Here is a 20,940-nt window from a genome sequence, read left to right as displayed (position 1 = left end):
GTTTCATCCCAGTCAAATTGAGACAAATGAACTAGCCTGTGAGGAACTAGGAAATCATAATTGCTTATTTGGGACTCAATGACAATGGTGATAAATGTTTCTAACTTTGTCCAGGAGTACGACAATAAAAGCTATAGAACTTGGTTTGAAACACCAATATACTAACCAATTTTCTTCTCCTGTACTAAGCTGTCCGATGGGCTTAAAAAATTAATGTGAATGTGTACATTCACCACATAGCAGCATTCACCAAGTGGAATCTAACATAACTGAATCTTGCGTTTCCAGAAAATTTCACTACAGCACCAAGTTCTCCATGACTACGATTTGGCATAAGCTTCTTTCCAAACCACAGATCTGATTATGATTAAGCAATGTAAGAAACCAGCACCAACCAGATCTGCACAGCACAAACTTAAAGGCTGAATTTTCAAATCTTTCAAAATATCTGTAACTAACTTTACTGTGTGGAAAATAAAGTGGCACATTGAGATTAGTTAACCAATGAACGTCAGTGCAAACTTCCATAGATAGTTTTTCTTAACATTTTAATTTATGTATAAAATACATTCTGTAATGTAAAAAAAGTGCCCTAATCTTTTTTTTTAAGATTTATTATTTCTTTCTTTCCCCTCCCCGCCCCCCCCCCCCCCCCCCGCCCCAGGTGTCTGCCCTCTGTGTCCATTTGCTGTGTGTTCTTCTGTGACTGCTTCTATCAGCAGCACCGGGAATCTGTGTTTTACTTTTTTGTTGCGTCATCTTGTTGTGTCAGCTCTCCATGTGTGTGGTGCCATTCTTGGGCAGGTTGCACTTTCTTTCGTGCTGGGCTGCTCTCCTTACGGGGCACACTCCTTGCATGTGCGGCTCCCACACGCTAGGGACACCCCTGCATGGCAGGGCACTCCTTGTGCTAAACAGCACTGTGCATGGGCCAGCTCCACACGGGTCAAGGAGGCCCGGGTCTGAACCGTGGACCTCCCATGTGGTAGGCAGATGCCCTAGCCATTGCGCCAAGTCCACGTCCCCCCTAATCTTAAGTGTATATGACTTGGTGAATTTTTCCACATATATGTATGTATGTAGGTACACTCACACATACATAAACTTGTGTAACCATCACCCACATTAAGACACTGACCATTTCCAGCATCCTAGTGTTTGTTCCAGGTCAGTCTGTCCCAGAGATAACCACTCTTGACTTTTCTCACTGTAAATGAATTTTCACTGTTTCTGAATTCAGATAAATGGAATCATACAGTATGTACTCCTTTTGTCTGGCTTCTTTCACTCAATATAATGTCTATGAGAGTCCTCTGTGTATATCAGTAGCTTCAGTTTTTGGATTTATGACATTTTATTTATCCATTCTCCTACTGATGGATATTGGGGTTGTTCTATAAGCTTGGAGGTTCAAGCTGCCCTCATTGCCCCATGGACCAATGAAGCTTCTCCAAATTTTTCTTCTTTGCCAGTGGTAGGAGAACAGTCACAGCTGTGTGGAATAATCCAAGTCATAGAGGCCTAGACTGTCATTTTTTAGAGAGACAGATGAAACTTCACACCTCTTTTTCCCCTGCCTGGGGAGGGGATAGAACTGTAGGTAAGGGCAGCAATCTATGTCCAAGATGACCAAAGTTGCCCAGGTAGACTTCAGATTATTCAGTCTGTGCCAGCTAAATGTACCTGCAATTACTTGGATAGGCTGTTGCAGGGCCCTCCAGCCTCCTCATTGCTAGAGGTGGGGGTGAAGCCTAGCCTAGGGCTGCAGGCTGATCTGAGTGAAAGAAACTGGTTCCTACCATCACTGTGATTTTTGGTCAGCCCAGCTTCCCCTCAGGCTGGGGTTGGAGTCAAAATGGCGGCCACCAGCTTCTTTCCAATGTGGACAGGTTCATACTTTAACTGTTCTTGGGGTTACACTCTAGTCAGCTGAATCCACCAGTCAGTAGCTGAAATCGGTGGCCAACCATCTCCTCCTCCCCTGTTTTTGGGGAATGGAGCTTCCAATTCCAGCCATAGAATAGCTCCTGGGTAGCTTGTGCTGCCAAAGTTGGATAATGACTGGCCTCCACAGTTTGGCTGGTAATTTCCCAAAGAGGCTGGTGCAGGTCCCCACAGTTTCCTCCCTGCTGGAAGCGGGGATGGGGCCTAGGCTAGAGCTGCAATCTGATCTGGATGGAAAGAAGCCGGTCCCCACCAGCACTGTGATTTTCAGTCTGCCCCACCTCCCCTTGTGCCAGGTGCAGAGTTAAGATGGAAGCTTCCATCCTCTTTCTGACTTGGACAGTCTCAAACTTCAGCTGTTTTCAGGATTATACTTTAGCCCACTGAATTTACTCTTCAGTTGTTGAAATTGGTGCCCAGTCCTCTCTTTCTCCCCCATTTTTGGGAATTGGAGCTTTCAATTCCAGCTGCGGAACAGTCCCGAGGCAGCTTGTGCCTCCAGTGAAGGATGGGCACTGGTTTCAGTGGCATGATGTGCTCTACTTATGAATCTTCTTTGCAAATGGGCAATCTCCTCCTTCCAGTCCTTCAAGGATGTGATAGGATGCTCTTCTGGTCTCCTGGAGGCCTCAAACGGGTGCTTCAGTTAGCTCCAGAGAGCTCTGGGTGTTTACTAACTGCCCTGTAGCAGGAGCTGACTCTAGGACCTCCTTAGTCTGCCACCATAATGCTGGTTGTTGGATAGGTGTACTTTAAATTTTAAAAGATATTGTCAGCAGTTTTCCAAAGTGTCTGTTTACAATCTAGTTTACAATCTATCAGCACCATATAAGAGTTCCAGTTGCTTACTCCCCATCTTCTTTTGTCAACACTTGGCATTGTCCGTTTTTCAGTTTCAGACGTTTTGGGTGAGAGTGCAATGGTATCTCATTGAGGTTTTAATTTATATTTATCTGGATAATGATATTGAGCACATTTTCATAGTCTTCTTGGCCATTTATGTGAAGCATTTGTTCAAATAGTTGGCTCATTTTTTAAATTGATGATAGATAGATAGATAAACTATAGTACCTACATATTACATATATACATAACATATAATATCTTTTCTACTCTGTGATGTGGAGTCCCATCTAACAATTTTTCTTATATGGCTTTGGGTTAGACATATTTCCTCTGATTTCTTCTACAACAGCAGCTCTCAAATTTTTTGTATTAGGACACCTTTATAAAACTTTTAAAAATTATTGACAGGGGCGGGGGGGAGGGAAATAAATAAATAAATCTTTAAAAAAAATTATTGAGGACCCCAAAGAGTTTTTATGTATTTTATATCTATTAATATATAAAATATTAAAAATAAAAATAGAAATTTAAAAATATTTCTTATTTCTTCTACAAATATCAATAAACTCTTCATAACACAAATAACACATTTTAAGAAAAATAACTACATTTTTCCAAAACAACAAAATTGTGAGAAGAGTGGAATTATTATACATTTTTGAAAATCTATTTAACATTTGGCATAATAGAAGACAGCTGGATTCCCATGTCTGTTTCTGCTTTCAATCTGTTGTGTTTTGCTTGAAGGATGTGAAGAAAATCTAGCCTCACAGAGATATGTAGTTAGAAAAGGAAGGAGCATTTTCTTAGGTTTTTCAGATAATTGAGAATATTTTTTTTACTATACTGAAACTCAAAATAAATGGTAATTTCCTAAAGGTTATTGCAATATGGAATTTGAAACTGTAACAGTGAAACTTTCATGTGCCGTTACATTACAATCCACTGGTCTGTCTTACATTTGGAGTGGATCTTTTATCTGTGCATGTTTTTGTATCAGCATGCCCTCAGAATCTAGAAAATATTGGTTCACTGAATTATACACATTTTCCAAGTATTTACACATTTAATTATACAAATATCAAAAATTCCTATTCATTAACATGACCACAGATTTCATCAGAGAAATCTTATTGGGAACCAGTCAAGCTCAGAGTGGTAGATACTGAGCTGGGGTCATTTCATCCACTTATGAGAAAATGCCTGTCAAATACCCATCTGACTAATCATAGGTTTTAGACATTCTTTCATCTAAAAACTAGTATTCCATGAAAAATCAGCCATTTCGCTTCACAATCTAAACAACTGAGAAGTGATTTTCTTTGAGACAATTATTGTTCTTTGGTATGCAGCAGTAGTGCTTTATGTTTGCTCCTCTTGTGGCCACAAAATATTGAATATCAGTGTTCAAAAGGAATGTTAAAAAGGCATTTCAAGAATCAAGATTTAATAAAATTAATTTTATTGCTTCATTAAGGACATTCTTTTTAAAAAGGACATTATAAAATGAAATAGGCTTTTTAATATTTACTTATTTAAATGTTTACTGTGAGTTCATGGCAATGAAGGACACAATGAATAAGAGGACAGAAGGTGTCATTGTCTTGATTTGTGCTAAGTGCCACCACTGGCACTTTAATCCATCAGTACTTTTGCATCATTGGTGCAAAATGTCAGCACAGTATATGGACATGTCAGAACTTAATATTGTCATGGAAATAATTTGGATCCCACAGGGCCCCTAAAAGGGTTTTGGAGAACTCCAGGCTTCTGGAGACCACATTTTGAAAACCAGTATTCTAGAAATTTTAGGTGACATTAAAGTCAAGAATACATTTCAACTTTATCTTTGTATACAGTGTGAGGTAGAGATACAGGGTTGTTTTTTTGTTGTTGTTTTTCTCCCCTTCATGTGGCTACCCCACTATTCCAGCATCATTTATTGAAAAGACAACATTTTACCCCCTTGAAATGCAATTGGCACCTTTTTCACCAATCAAGTGGACTATATGTCTGAAAATTCTGTTCTGCTCCATTAATCTACTTGCTTATCCTTATGCCAATTTCACAGTTTTAATTACCGAAGCTTTATGTTAATTTTAGTTTGCCTTCCAATTTTGTTTTTTGACATAATTAGGCTATTCTAAGACCCTTACATTTCCATATAAACTTTAGAATCAGGTTAATTACCAAAAAAAAAAAATTCTTGCACTGATTTAAGTTGAAATTACTTAAACCTATAGATCAATTTGAGGGGAATTGACATCATGATGATACTGGGTTTCCCAATCCACGAATATGGTATACCACTGCATTCATTTGGATCTCCTTTAATTTTAGTGGGTAAACTTATTCCTTGGGAAGGTAATGTCTGGGAACATCAATGAAATGTCAAATAGACTGGTAATACTGGTCATCCTTGTCATATATTTACATACACACACTCGAAACCATGGATCTGTTTTCTGTTCCCATTTGATATTTTATATATAAATAGCAATTCCCTGTTGAAAATTTCCATTTCTATACATTTTCCAACATTTCCTCTATTTTTTTAAAGTATTATCGTTTTTTTTAAGTCTTCATCTATTGACTTCAACATCTGCATCATTGGTGGATCTATTTCTACTGCCCATTTTTCCTTCCGCTTATTGGTCATGTATTTTTTTTTTGGACATTGTATATATTTCTTAGACATTGCACATAAAGAACTGCAGATATTGAAATTGATGCTATTTTCCACTAGAAAGGGTTTACATGTTGCTAGGCACATAATATTTTGAGCTGGGCGAGAGCAGGGTTGCAGCTTTACTTACTCAGTGCACCTCTGGTTTAAAATGTCTTGAGGGTGAGATCTGTCTCTTAAGCTTCATGAAACTTTGGTAGATTTCATTCTACTTTCTCAGCCCACACTTGTTGAATACCTCTGGAGAGAAGGGAGGAGGCCCAAAATCTTAGCTTACCAAAAAGGATTTTTCCCTCTGGAATTGTGTTCAGATTATCTTATTATCTAATCAGATTCGTTCTTATCTTTGATAGTTTTTTGATGTTTTTAAAAATATTTTTCAAATTAATGTTTTTATTCTAGTTGTTGTAGTGGGATTGGTGATCTGCCAATAGCTACTATATCCCACCAAAAGTGAAAGTCCCCCAGATAGCTTTATAAAGATATATAACTCATTAAAATAATTTTCCCCTCAAGCACCTAACTAAATTGGAAGGCTAACAAAATTGTCAAGTATATAGCTGTCACAGCTTGCACATTCATTTTAGGGAGATTGAATTTATGCTTATTATTTGCATTTTTAAGAATTGTATACCCTTTATGGTACATTGGTGCACTTTATATGACCTACGTATGGGAAGTAATGGACAACAGTAGAAAGAACACAAATCACCTGACAAGACAGAATACTGAATTTTTATCTGAACTCTCAATGTTAGGACAAGAAAATAATGTGCACTTCAACATACTGGAGTGTGCGGGGTTATATGATCTCTAAAGGTCCGCATTTTACCTTTTTAAAATATCAGGATGTATTTCATACATTCCTAAGAAAAGAACTTCAGGTATAAATGAAATAAACACCTAGGTATCCCTCATCCAGTTTAATAGAACATCGCAAGGATTGTGAAGTACTCTTTTTAAAAAATATTTTTATTTTAAGGTAGTAACAGGAACTGAAACTGGGACCTCATACATGGGAAACAGGCTCTGACCACTGAGCCACAATCACTCTCCAATACCCTCGATAGCATTCTCCTCCCCCCTTTCCTAAGAAATATCCATTATCCTGAATATTGTGTTTATCGTTTCCTTAATTTACAATTTATCACAAATTTTTTTGTTTCAGGCATTTAAACTCTACACAATTTTACACTGTATATGGACCTCTGCAATTTGTCTCTTCCCCTCAAACTTTATGAGATTTGACCACAATGATATGGGTAGCAGTAATTAAAGACCTAATTCTTGTCCCAAAAGTTCTGTGCTTCTGTTTCCTCAACTATAAAATACACAGGGAGGAGAGTTTAAATGAAATTACCTCTAAATGCTTTTCTAGATGTGAAATTCTTGTTTTGCTTTTTACAGTGGGTATAATTTGCTCTAACAATATAGTGCTGGTCACAGCTATGTTTTATTTGAGATTGACTCTCTGATCACAAACACCATCCCTCTGGGAAATGCATCATGGTATCATTTATAGTAATTTTGGCAAAATTGAAAGATTATAAATATAAATCGACTTGAATATAAAACTTCAACATGCAAGATAAATTGATACCAGATCTGAAATGGTATACACAATGATCAGAAAAGACAGAATTCACAATGCAAAAATGCAAAGTTTATTTTCTTAAATAAAATACTATATTCAGATCTATACAAATAATTATTACAACCATTAAAATGTTACATTTAACAATAAAAATTTCAAAACTTTAAACAAGAGCATGGTTTAGAATATTCACACCCTAATACAATGCATTTGTAAAAAGATGTCAAAATAAACAGGACCTATTCTTATTTACAACTGTAGGACAATCCTGATCATATTATACATATATGCTCTGGATTCCATTACAAAACAAATTAGTTTCCATTAGAATAATAAACCAGGTGATTTACAGTAATAGGACACACTGCACAGCAGACACTGCTGGCATAATAGATACAAATATTACATTATTGAAAGCACAATTAGTTTTTTCCTGGTGACTGCCCTACAGTAAGCTTCTCACCCAGTGTATCTATAAATATTATGTGAAGGTAATTATGTTCTCCTCAGAATTTCACCTTATTTACCAAAATGAAAATATATATATATCTGGCCTGCTGAAAGTGGAAGAGAATCTTGTCTTCACAGTAACACAACTGCAGCATCTTAAACAACACTGTCTGGTCCCATTCTTCTTGGAAGATCAACAATCCAACTCCCCTTAAATGTTACCATTATAGTCAAGTCCAGTGCCTCAGTGACCTTACAGATGAAAAATAGTTTTAAGACTCGAGGAAAGAGGGAGGACAGAGGTGGAGAAGGGATTTGGATGGAGTAAACTTTAAGTTCCTGTGACATAATATGGTGCATACCTGTATACACAATGGGGCAAAAAAAAATTAGACATGATCTGTTTTTAAAAGTGTTAAAGTACAAATGAAGAATTATCTTCCATTTATGCAAAATAACACCAATTTGCACATTATGCCCACTATTTTTAACCAACGTAGCTCATGTTTATGAAGCATCTGACCATAACATGTGCCAGAAAAAGAAGAGATTATGGTTGATAGGGTTTATGCAAATCTAGAAACAAGGATGTTGAATAACTACCACATACAAGCTCTGAGTTTAAAAGGAGTTTTGCTATTAACTAGTAAGAGTTTGACAAGATCAGCATCAAAGATGGCTCAGAGAATGATAAGGCAACAGTGAGAAACATCAGCTGTACTTGTCTTCTAGGAGGTGTTTGATTACACAGCATGTACCATCCCAGCTGGTCCTTTGCTAGAACAGAGGAGTGGGTGCGTGATATGTTCCAATGGCTGGTCTAAGGACCAGAGGCACAGTTTCAGGTAAAGTGCAGTACCAGGGTAGAGGCATATGGGCAAAGCTAGAAGCTCTATGTCCAAGAAAGTCTTCAACGCTTCTTACCAATGTAAGCGGACTGCCTCAATCTAAGCTTGGTGTCCCCCTGCAGTCTCTAGTAGCAACACTTAGGCTCACACTGGAAATGCAGAATGCAGAGAGAACATGGTTACATCAAAAAAGGACGCTTTTCTAACTCTGGGAATGAAAAATGGTAGCATTCAGCCAAAAAGGCATCACAAGAAGAAACTAACTTCTGTCTTTAGTTTGCATAAAAGTATCATAAAATCATCACTCACAGATCAGCTTCACACTAGTCTATCTGGTCATTGGCTATTGCTGTTACCCTCTGTGTGTACACTGCCATAGGCGCAATATCTCTGGGTGAAGGTTTATACAGACAACAGAATTACAACAATGACTTCCAGGCTCCTAAAGGTTTCAACTCAAAGCCATTTGATTTGGGTACCACCTTTGCCCTTTCTTCATTTCTCCATGGAAAAAAAAAATAGGCCCAAAAAAGGAACAGAGCTGTATTGCACATTGAAATATGTTAAATCAATTCTGAACTAATTCATTTCAGAAATTCTTGTTGCCCCTTTACAAGCATTGGATACATAAATGCTGGTCCACAAAGCAAGGAATTAGGAATCACTGATTGAGGAGTCCAGTTCACTATTCCATACACTAATCCAGTAGATGATGGACCCAATAAACATTGAGAGGCAAAGGAATAATCATCCTGCTAAGGAAATGACCAGGTTTTCCACCTCCTATCTGACATGGAGCAGGAGGAAAATAAGAGCCTGTGTATGTATATACCAAGACAGGATAAACCTAATAAGATGCATATTTCTCAAATTTTCCATGCTTCACTCCAATTAAAATGTTTCCACATTTTCTGGAATATGTTTTAGCCTCTCCATGAAATGGCTAATATTAGAAGGCAAGAGCAAGGCAAATAAATTATCCCTAAAATGCTTAAATAGTTTTGTATTTTTAAGAAAACGGATTTTTAACGTTGATTTTCATTCCAGTTCAACATAATTCTGACATGTGACTGGAAACTGATGCAAAAGAATGTTCCCTCCCTGTTCTTCCCTTTTCATAGTTCTGTTACATTAAATTTTACAAAGCATGATTACTGTGGAATTCTCACACTTTACTTAGAAAAAGGGTGCCATCTCTGGTACCCTCAAAATTCATACAAAAAAACGTTTCCTGAAATAATACAAAACACCTATCTAAAAGCAACCTGCACATACCCAAAGAAATGACATTAAATTTAATTTTTTATCTATGACACATTAAGATTTTATACATGAACAGGAATCTGAAAATGTTCACCTCATTAAAAGGTATCTATTAAATGTTCAGAGGAGTTAAACAGCTTAAGTGATTCTAAGTGATAAATATGTTAAAAGAGAAATGATTTCATCAATAACTCTCACTTATAACTCAGATATTAAGTTTGCGCACTTCTAGAAATTAGAAAATTATTTCTGGGAATGGTCTTACTTTCTAGAGGCACACACTAGCAAGCCAAGAAGCATAACATTAAAGTTACTATAATCAGAATTGACTATATTTCTGCCATTCCTTTGCCAAAAATTATATTCAGATATCACAGCATATTATATAATAAAATTGCCTCCCAAAAAATCATGTAGCTGTAATTATCAAATACTTAATACTGTTGGTAAATACATTTGTTGTGCTTTAAATCCAAATAGGAGTACTATGCTTTGAACACTTTCAGAATTGAGTACAGGGAGTGGATAACTCAGAGGTTGCGTGGCTACTTCTCATGTATGAGTTCCCAGTTTCAATCTCTGGTACCTCCTAAAAAAAAGAATTGAGTCCATATTTGAAATGATCTCTGACATACATATGCATATGTATATCAGATAATTAGAGCTCCAGGTAAGAAGAAGCCCAATTGTTTGTAGATGGTTACATCTCCCTTCAGATGGTCAGGTAAGCCTTACTTAGGTGTAGAGACTCATTCAGGATCAACGTGTTACATCCCTGGAATGAAAGATCTGAGAAAAATGCAAAAGCTAACTCTGAACAGAACTGAGCAGGAAAACAAAGCAAAGCAAAACAAAACAAAACAAAAACACAGTATCTGAAACTATCAGGCTTTGGAGCATTTGAATTGCATCATTCAAATTTAAAAGGCAGCTGATTGAGTTTCTCCTGAGTTCCAATAATATGTAAGGGTCCCCAGTTCTTCAGAACTCAAAAGCCACAGGGCAGTCATCTGTGTATGTCAGAGTGTGTGTGTGTGTGTGTGTGTGTGAGAGAGAGAGAGAGAGAGAGAGAGAGAGAGAGAGAGAGAGAGAGAGAGAGAGAGAGAGAGAGAGAGAGAGAGAGAGAGAGAGAGAGAATATGAATAGTAAAATTGAAAACTGGCTCTTCTTTAAACTAGCAGATCAGACCTTTCAAGTATAAAGAAAAACTTGAATGTTAAAGCTTAAAACTTCAGTTAGGAGAATTAAAAATCAAATCATAATCTTACTTTTTATTCAGGAGAAGTTTTAAATACTATTTCTACCTATTTTGTTTAAGTGTATTATTCATGAAGCACTCCTTTCTAGCCCTATGGCGAAGGTGAAGGGAGGAAAACAAGTTTTGTTTACAATATTTTGTTTTTGTCCCCAGGAGGCTGCTTTCTTCAGCAGCAAGAATAAAAAGGAATGTTTGGTTAGAACAGTTGAAGAGGCACAGATGACCCTTTGCTGAGTCTTTAGAAGAGGTATTCACAGGAATTAACTGCTATGACCAAAACTTCAGAGGGTTTTATAAGAAGAAAACAATGTTGGTTCTTGGGTTGGCTTTGTTAGAGCAGACAACTCTCTTCCCTCCTCCATCCCACCCCATCCCATTTTTGGCAGAATATAGTAACAACAAAAGGTAATGATTTAAGAACATGAGTATAGGTTGTTTTCTTGTTTTCTGTTTCAAGTTTGCAAAATTCAGTAAGTGTGTGTGTATATATGAGTTTTACATTTAATATTAATTTCAGTGGGAGTTTTTTAAACCCCTACATCAAGTTTTTTTATACTACAGTAAGTCTCAGGTCTCAATTTTCCATTTAAAGATGGCAAGCCTATTTTTAAAGAACCAGTTTATATTTTGAAAATCTATGTCTGGGGAGCAGGTGTAGCTCAGTGGTTGAGTGCCTGCTTCCCAGGAAGGAGGTGCCGGGTTCAATCCCTGGTACCTCCTAAAAAAAAAAAAAGAATCTATTTCTGTACATACACACATGCAGACATATATAGACTATATTTTTGTGAAGCACCATTTCACATATACCATCAGAAAAAATGAAAAATTTAATCTCATTATATTTCTATTATGAAGGATAACAATGCAATATATAATGCCAAATTTTAAGTATAAATATTCATAAATGAAAATACTGACAGGGATTAAAACTCTACTCAGAAATATTTTAAAAATAAGGCTCAAATAAATGTGCTAATTCCAAACAAACTATTTGCTAATAATTAGTTCTAATGATAAAATGAATGCAAAAAAAATGTATTTCAAAATCCAATAAATAGAATGAAGAAAGAATACTAAAACGAAACTGAACAGATGAAAAAACAACATTAAATGAACACATGCCCAACTCCACAATATAGCTATATTTATCCTCAGGACTTGATGCAAAATGCAAGTAGAAAATGGAGAAAATTTATGTACTTTACTTTTTAGCTTTCCATTTTTAAAGCTAATTGTCTAAAGAAGACCTTTGCTTTAAAGGATCTTGGCACATTGAAGAATACGATGGCCTCCTAATTTGAAGAACAAGATATAAAATTCAAATAAGTTATGAATTGTTGTAATCAAGAAAGAGGTCTCTACTTAAACTGAACCTTGGGAATAAAGGCTGATTATACATAATTAATTTATTTGCTAACTGCTTGACTTTAACCATGTACATTCAATTCAATATTAATTCAGCACCTGTCACATGTAAGAAACTATTCTAGATGCTGACATTAGCCAGCATTATGAGCCATTTATATAGACAATTTATTTTAAAATTGTCTACATTTTTGGATAGCAACTCAACTATCTAATTTACAAATTAACAATCAAGTTTAAAATCTAGGTTCCTTCCTATCACCCAGCACACGCTAAGATGATCTCCCCAAATTTTAAGTTGATTCGTATTTAGGGAATAAAAGGTTATAAATCAAACTTGTAAACGTAAGTCTGCTTGGAAATAAGAAAGCACACCATACCATTAAAAAAATTGTTTTTGACAATATACATCATCTGTGACATGACTTCCCTACATTCAGAAGAAAACTGAAAATTGATTATACAAGCACAAAGACATATACGCACACAATCTTACTCTTCATGTACATGTATGTGTGCATGCACACACAAATATATTTGTAATCGCACCCATTACATTTACATTTAATCTATCAGTATTTAAACAGCTGAACTGCAATCATGACCTAAAATATGGCTTATGTTGTGGGCAGGTCTGTTTGAGGACTGCTTGGAAGAGTCAGAGGCAGAGGAGTTTGCTATTGTAAGCAAAGGTGACATTGCTGAGCCATCAGGAAGAGCTGTAGCTATTTCTGGAAACAAAGATGTCATATTAAAATTGGATAAGTGAGAGTTGGTCATGTGCATTGGTGGCATATCAGGGAGAAGAGGAAAACTTGGTTGAGCAAAGCCAACAGGTCTGGGAGGAGATAAAATTGATCCAAATCGGTTATTTAAACTTCCACTGTTTACCTTCTCTGTGCTAGGATTTGAGAACATTTGATTAGAAAAATAAGGGATTGAAATATCATTGGACAGTGTAGGATGAGCAGGAGAGTATGGGGGATAGAAGGAGGGTAGAGTATTTTGGGGATCAACTGGGATAAGGGCTGGAGTTCGAGTGGCACTGGGCTGAGTAACCTGTGGAATGAAAGAAGTATTTGCATTTATTGGTGGATTCATGCTACCTTCAGGAATAAAAGGAAAACCAAAATTTTGTGACAGTGTATGCTGGTCAGGAGCTGAATTCTCATTAGGTACTTGTGGGCTATCAGGCATAAAACGAACAATACTTCCTCTCTTCTCTGTAGTGGGTTGTTGGCGTCCAAGAATCATACTGCCACTAGTAGACAGAGGAAGATGGGGAAGACTTGGATCAAAAACATTACTATGTCTTTGGTTTCCAGAACGATTCCTTTCAGGCTGACGAATTTTGGAACCACTGCTATCTTGCAGAGGATGCCTTGATCGCTGGGGAACCAAAGAATTAGCTTGACGTACAGGAGGCCCTTGATCGGCATTTCCATGAGAGACAGATGGATGTGGCAAAGCTGGCCTTGCAACCCCATGCATGTTGGTTGTGACTGGAGGGTTCATGTGGCCCTTGGTCCCATGACTGTCCGTGATCCTCATGGGATTAGACTTCTGTACAGAAACATTAGGACTTGTGTTTCGACCCTGAATATCTCCTGAGGAAGATGAACTTGAAAAAGGAATACTCAAGGTGCTGTTCCTGGTGTTAACTGTACTTAAAGACATGTCACAACTTTCCCTATTCTGACTCTCACTCTCTCTTCTAATGTGAACACTTTCATGAGCTGGGGGACAATTATATTCAATAGTGGAGGATGGACCACACTGTGTATTTCTCTGAAGTTCTGAGAGTGATCTCTGGCTCCCAATGACTTGATCACTGAGGTGAGGGGCAAGTAAACTCTGCATGAAACTTTGGTGACATGTATTTTCACCATCCCTTGGTGGAACTGAATTTCCTGTAGGAATGTTCTGAACTGGTGGATATGGCAATCTCTTTTGACGGTCAATTGGTAGACCAGGGTTTTGACTAATTCGAAAAGCCTGGGATTGCATACTCCTCAATGATGATATAGGGTTACCTATTTCATTATTTCTTGAAGACTGTACTTCAAAATTACTCTGGGGCTGCTGACTGGCTCCACCCGGTTTAAATGTCTGACAATCAGAAAGGCGAATATCTGAAGCAACGGTATGGTCCACATGGCCCTGCATATTATGAACAACCAAACTCTTATTCCTGGGAACATCAAGATAACTCCTCATTTCAAGCTGATCTGAAACTCTAGAACCCTGAATTGATATACCCATTCTCTGCTCTGAATTGGAAGATGTCTTTCCAATGAGTGCCTCAGCAGAATAACTTGAAACTCTATTTCTCTCTGACCTGTGTGGAGTACAGGTCATGTCTGAAGGTCTAGTCACAATACTTGGTTGGGACACCATTTGCTGCTCTAAACCTCTTGATGTCAAAAGTCTCTGCATTGTATTATGCCCAGATATATGTTCAGAAGAGACCCCTGAACCTTGCTGTCTGCTTCCAACATCCTGCTGCTGGTGCATAATATCTTGATTAAGATGGTTCTGAGGATGGTTATGGTGGTTCCGGCTTGTTGAAGGGTTTTCACAGCTCTTCTCTGGCTGGGAGCTTCCAAAGTGTTGTTGCATCTGTTGCTGCATCTGTTGATGGTGGGGATGTGGCTGACCACTCTTAGGTCGGGATTGGTCAGTTCCGTGGTGCTTCGGTTGTAAGGAAAGCTGAGAGGCCTGAGCACCCTGAACGAGATTTCTCTTTTTCTGCATCTGAACTTCCTGTTGTAGAGTTCTCTGTTGGTGGACATTATGGGTCTGAGAGTGGACAGAGCTCTCAGCATGGGGTACATGATGCTGCAGTTGATATAGGTGATGCCTCTCTCTTAACTGCCCTGCTTGCTGTTGCTGTTGCTGCTGCTGCTGCTTTAAGTAGAGATGGTTACTATGAAGGTGAGATACCCCTTGAGTTGAAACATGCTGCTGCAGGGCCTGTAGATGTTGACTGGCCTGGGTTTGTTGCTGCTCAGCAACTGTAGGTTGAGAAGTGCACTGAACTTCAGTTTGCCTCAATGCAGGGGCCACAAAGTTGTTATTAGGTGGAAACAGCCGTGTAAGGCCATCTCCATGTGCTGGGTTGGTAACAGGCACAACTGAGTTTGAAGAGTTGGGGGGCATCTGACCAACCATCATTTGAGTTTGATCAGAAATACTGTCTGGCGTTCGGCTCATCAGGGACATATTTTCAAGCCTATGTGGGGCTGGCTGACAATGCTTTTGACGTTTAGTTGAAGAAAGTAAAAGATCATCCTGGACAGCACGCTTAGCAGAATCTTTGCGGCTTTCATGACTCGGCTTTAAGAGTGGCTCCTGAATCTGCGAATTTGGTATGGTACTAGTCATAGTAGTTAGCTGTTCTTGGGAATAGTCAGTCATCAAAGATGGTCCAGGAGGCTGACTGCCATAGGAGCTAGGTGAAACCGTCAGATTTACAGTTGCAGGAACAGTCGTTTGCTCTGAACTTTGGGATAAACCTGCACAGCTGACTAGAGGATGGCTGATGCTGCTCTGATGGATAAGATTATTCACACTTAAACTGGTGATGGTTGGTGGCTGAGAAGATGGAACCTGCAAAGAAGAATTTGATGTTTTAATTCCTATAGAACAGCTAGGTTTTTCAAGTGGTCTATCCACAGTTGCTTCCATGGAAATCTGAGAATTGAATTCATTTGGTGTTGCTTCTGGCTGTCCTGTTCCATTCTCTTTAGGTATCTGTGTTTTGAAAGGTTGATCACCCTCTAAAGATGATGGTTCAGATGGCTTAGAAGCAGCTTCCCTTATGTTGGCCTGATTGCCTGCTCTTCCTTTCTCCAGGTTCTCTTGGTCAAAAATAGCTCTTGCTGCAAGAGCTACTATATCAGTTTGTTCTACAAAGGTACAGTTGTCACACGTATTAGTTGTAGTACTGCTGGTCACATCCTCTCTAGTTGTTTCAGGAAGCATGGATGCAACTGAGAAACTACGACTACTGCCAGAGCTGGTTGACATGGGAGAGTCAGACTGCCTACTGGTGAGCAAAGAACCATTAATAACCTCCTGATCAGAAAGACAGGAATGATGCTGTGGTGGATCTCTATCATCACTGTTTATCAGTAATAGTTCCTGTTTGGGATGCAAATCAACACTTGAATCAACTATTTTAGAATTTTCAGAAGAAAAATCAGGATGGTCCACCTGGACTGGAAGAGATGTTTTCTTAGGGTCTTTCTCTTTAGCAAGATCAGATAGCAATGCAGTTAAACCTTGCCCCTTTAAGAGACCTGTGGTTTGTGTTGTATCTGATGAATCTTGCTCAGCCCTGCAAGGTTCAGCAATGATTTCTACCTCAGAAACACAGTTGGTATTTGTAGAGCTTGTGGTAGATGACAAACCAGAAACCTGAGAAACCAAAATATGGGTATCATTTGGAGATGGAATCAACATGTTGGCTGAAGTGGAGGACGTGGCAGCATCTGACAATGCCAAACTGGGAGGTGGCTTATCCTGAGATGTTTCTTGATGCAAAATAGGGGTAGGATCTTTGGATTTTGCTGGGGCCACTGCAAAAGGCTCACTTGTCATAAGCTCCTGGGAGCATAAGCTAGACTCTTCGGCTGACTTAGATTTGGATACAGACTCAGATATTACTGATTCAGAATTCAGAACTTCCAAAGTACCAGAAACACTTACATTATTTGCCTGGGACATAGCAACAGATGGTAACACAACAGGGAGGTTTTCCAGCATTTCATCATTACACGATGGTTCTGCTGAGCCTTCAGTGCTAGGGCAGTCTAACTTCCCCATATCTCTGGTTGGATTCAGGGGGCATGCTGACTTGTTAGCTGTTATGTGTTTCTTGGCACCTGGCTTCTTACTCAACCTCTTTGACTTCACATTAGGTGGCAAATAAGCTACAGGGTTCGTTGAGGAAGTAGTCACTAGATTATAAGTACTGGGTAGTGTGGCTGAATTATCCACTATCACAGGAGGTGCTACAGTAGTTAATGAAACACAGTTAGCTGGGGTAATTTGACTATTTGCAGCAGTTTGAGGATTGGCAGGCTGGGTAATAGACAACTGTACACAGCTTTGCCCAGCCATCTGTGATATGCTTTGATTGAGGCTCGCCAAAGCACCAAACGTATTCAGGGCAACATTGGTATTTGGATCTTCGCTGGTGGTGGGTTGAATAATTTGCATAGGGGTTTGATTTGTAGTTCCTGATGAAGACATTACAGGCTGCAAAGCAAAGAGCTGTCCATTTAATGAAATGGTTTGAGGCTGTTGTTGGTTTGACATGGTAACAGAAAAAGTTTGTGTTGAATTAGATGTTGATAAAGAGGAAGGTCTTGGTAAAATGTGGACAAGGTGCTTTCCTCCAAAAGTCTGTGGGGTTGAAATATTTTGCACTGAATTATTAGACCCTATTACAGCACTGGCTCCATTGACAGGGAGTCGAACAGAACCAGGAGGTGGAGCAGAGAGGAGTGGTAAAGCATTCTGATTAGCTGCCTGTATGATCACTATCTGCTGACCTACTGTTTGGTTGGGAACTTCTGCTCTCACCACTGTTGGGCATGGGGTGGTGCTGGGGGGCTGAAGAATGATAACATTTGGATTAGCTGGAGCTGCATTAATAGCCGTCCCAACTGGCTGAGCCATCTGAATCACTTGCATTGCTGAATTCAATGGAAGAATATTTTTTGGAGGCTGAGATTTAACTTGTGGCTGGGCAATTAGTGGCTGCATAGGTAAAGATGGACAAGAAGGCAAGGTTACTACAACTTGCTCAACTGGCTGCCCATCTGCTGGAAAGGAATTATTCAAGTTGATGCCTGTAGCCACATGTCTGCTGTGGTTGACTGCGGTGGGGCTAGTACCAGACTCATTTAATACTGGGGTCACAGCGGTAGATGGTGTCTGGCTTAAGGGCTGAATGGTGTTTCCCGTCAGTTGCAAAGTAGTCCATGTTGTCTGTGTGTTTCCGGCTGAGGAAATTCGGGTAAGGCTATTAATATTTTTCAAATCTGAAGCACTAACACTTGAAGAAGGCAAAGAACAGGAGAGAGTCCAACCACTGTCCAAAGAGTTCGCAGAAAGGGTGCTTACAGGAGTGACGGTCTTCCTTACATCAGAGGTTGATGGTACCACCACTGTGGAACCACTTGTCGAGTCTGTACCCTTGCCACTGTTGAGTGGAGATGGATCATCTACAGATCTGGGAAGTTGGGAGCAGACTGTGGCGGCAACTGCAACAACAAAAGTGTTTTGAAAATCACTTCTGCATTCCTGTATGCTTGGGCAGGGTTTGCTTCCATGCTGCACTTTAGTGGCAGTTACCGAGGAGCTGGAGGGGAGGCTTGTAGTACAAGGGACCATTTTCTTCAATAATTTGGGGCTCTCTTGATCATTCTTAGTTTCAGAAGGATGTTGATCATTTAGAGATGGGTGAAAGGAACAATGTTGGTGAGGTTCAGGCCCAACTGGAACAGCAATAAGTGAGCCACTGGTGGCACCAAGCACACTCGATTCGCTTTCTGAGGTAGAAAGCTCAAGAATACTTGGAGCAGAGATGGTAGCAGGAAGACAAAGAGGAACAGGCTGGTTGGCAGCCAATGCAGCAACTGTGGTCTGATGCCATGGCTTGTTTTCAGAAGGGTAAACTCCAGAAATAGACACAGGAGTCACAAGATTGCAAGTCCTCTGTACTGGCATCACGTTGGCGGTTTGCTTTTGTAAATTATGACCAACATTAAAGGTTATTCCCTGAACAGCTGTTCCCTGGCTGTTTCCACCAGGCTGACTCCCATTCGAATAAACAATGATATTTTTCTGAATTTGGTCAGTAGGAATAACAACAGAGACCTTTGAGTTTTTAAGATTTCCTTTCCAGTGGATTGTGGGGTCATCATATAAGCATATGTCATTTGCTTTCAGTAATTCAATATATCGACCATTTTCTTTTTGTATTTCTTCCAGTTGTTTCCGTAGCTTTTTTATTTCTTCAGCTAGAAAAAGAAAAATAAACATTGTAAAAACATCTGTATTAATTTACAATAATTGTGAATATCTGCATTAATTTACAAGAATTTGGAATAGAACTGTGTTCTATATTACTGAATTCTAATTCTAGCATTCTAAATACCTCAACTGAGAATCTTCAGTTCTTTTCTAATTCAAGTTCCTTCTTTTTTTAGAATGGTACCTCAAATCCCTATCACATCTTTTAAAAAGTATATACTATGCCTTTAAAGCTCAACTGAAAAATTACTCAAAATGTAGAAATCTCGAAATTCTTAATTCAAAAAATTTCCAACAGAGCAGCTACAAAAGTAAAGCAAAGAAAGACATGTTGATATTATGGTAACATGCTGGGAAAATAACATTGAACATCAATATAATATCACTTAAATGCTGCCCCAGCTCACATTACTTGGGGTGGTAATAATAATCTCTTTTATAAATGGTTTTAAACAAGTTTCTATTTTACCCTTTGAAAAACAAAAACCGAGAGAAATGAGAATATGTAAGAAGTAAAGTGGTAGAGCACTGAAGAAAGCATTAACACTGGAACCTGCATTTTCTTTGGTAGGGTCAATGTATTGTCACCTACCTACTCCTTTCCAAGGAAGACTACCTCACCCGTGGATGCTACTAATGGGGCAGCCTTGGATGGTGGTATTTTATGCCCTGTGGGGTCCCATATCTCCCCATCTGCTTTTCCCTAACTGGTAGGCACTTAGTCCCCTGACCTTCCATCACCCCTCAAGGCAGCCACCCCTCAAGGCCAATACCCTGAAGTAGCCTAAAATGAAAAGTTCCATTCAAACAAGGATGAGCTGAGACTAGCAGATTTTTTCTCAGATATTTAAACTAAGAGATACAGAAGAAAGCTGCTGCTATGCCATGGACATTAGAAATTAAAGAGCAAACATTAGTGACTAAACAATAATGATTATTGCTTCTACTAACCACACACTTACTATATGCCTAGCATTTTTCAGTCATTGTCTCATTTAATAGTAATAATAATGATAATGATGACAATTAACATTTACTGAGCATTTACTACATGCCAGGCTTTTCATCTAAGATGTATATGCATTACCTTTTAATCTTCATAACAGCCACAAGGTGGGCACTACCTATCATCATCACCACTTTTAGAGATGAGAAACTCATCTCTACATAAAATTCGTAATGTCAACTAAATAGATACTGTGATTATTCTCATTTTAAGATAGGGAAACAGAGACTTGGAGAGGTTAAGTCACTGGCCAAAGAGTAATGAGTAAGTGAAGTTAAGACTCAAATCCAGTAGGGCTGAATCCAAAGGCCAAAGCTTTGATGCTAGACTGTCATGTGTATGACAAGCTGCAGTAGAAGCTGTTGAGAGAAATAAGATGCAGATTCACAAAAAAGAGCCAGAGAAACAATGATGATGACAGAGATGACAACACAGGCAGATTTAAGCTGTCTCAGGTGCTGCCCCAAATACCTGGACTGGCTGTTCAGCTTCCCTTGAGCCCCATGCAACTTGTTTATTTTCTTTTTTATTTTTTTAAATTTATTTCTCTCCCCTTCCCCCTACCTCCCACCCCAGTTGTCTGTTCTCTGTGTCCATTCACTATGTGTTCCTTTGTGTCCACTTCTATTCTTGTCA

General features: G+C 38.7%; 1 protein-coding gene across 6 annotated transcripts in view; it reads right to left on the bottom strand.

Moving 5' to 3' along the window:
- Positions 1 to 7,117: 7,117 nt before the first annotated feature.
- Positions 7,118 to 20,940, bottom strand: part of USF3 (upstream transcription factor family member 3) — a 71,031-nt gene continuing 57,208 nt past the window's right edge. For all 6 annotated transcript variants that reach the window (XM_058295834.1, XM_058295830.2, XM_058295833.1 and 3 more), the window contains one exon: positions 7,118 to 19,285. In XM_058295834.1, coding sequence (XP_058151817.1) covers positions 12,834 to 19,285 — 6,452 coding nt within the window. In that variant the 3' untranslated portion in view covers positions 7,118 to 12,833. The remainder of the gene's footprint in view (positions 19,286 to 20,940) is intronic.

The sequence above is a fragment of the Dasypus novemcinctus genome, chromosome 4 (assembly GCF_030445035.2).
Source record: "Dasypus novemcinctus isolate mDasNov1 chromosome 4, mDasNov1.1.hap2, whole genome shotgun sequence".
Classification (NCBI taxonomy): Eukaryota; Metazoa; Chordata; class Mammalia; order Cingulata; family Dasypodidae; genus Dasypus; species Dasypus novemcinctus.
This window is presented reverse-complemented; position numbering and strand designations above follow the sequence as displayed.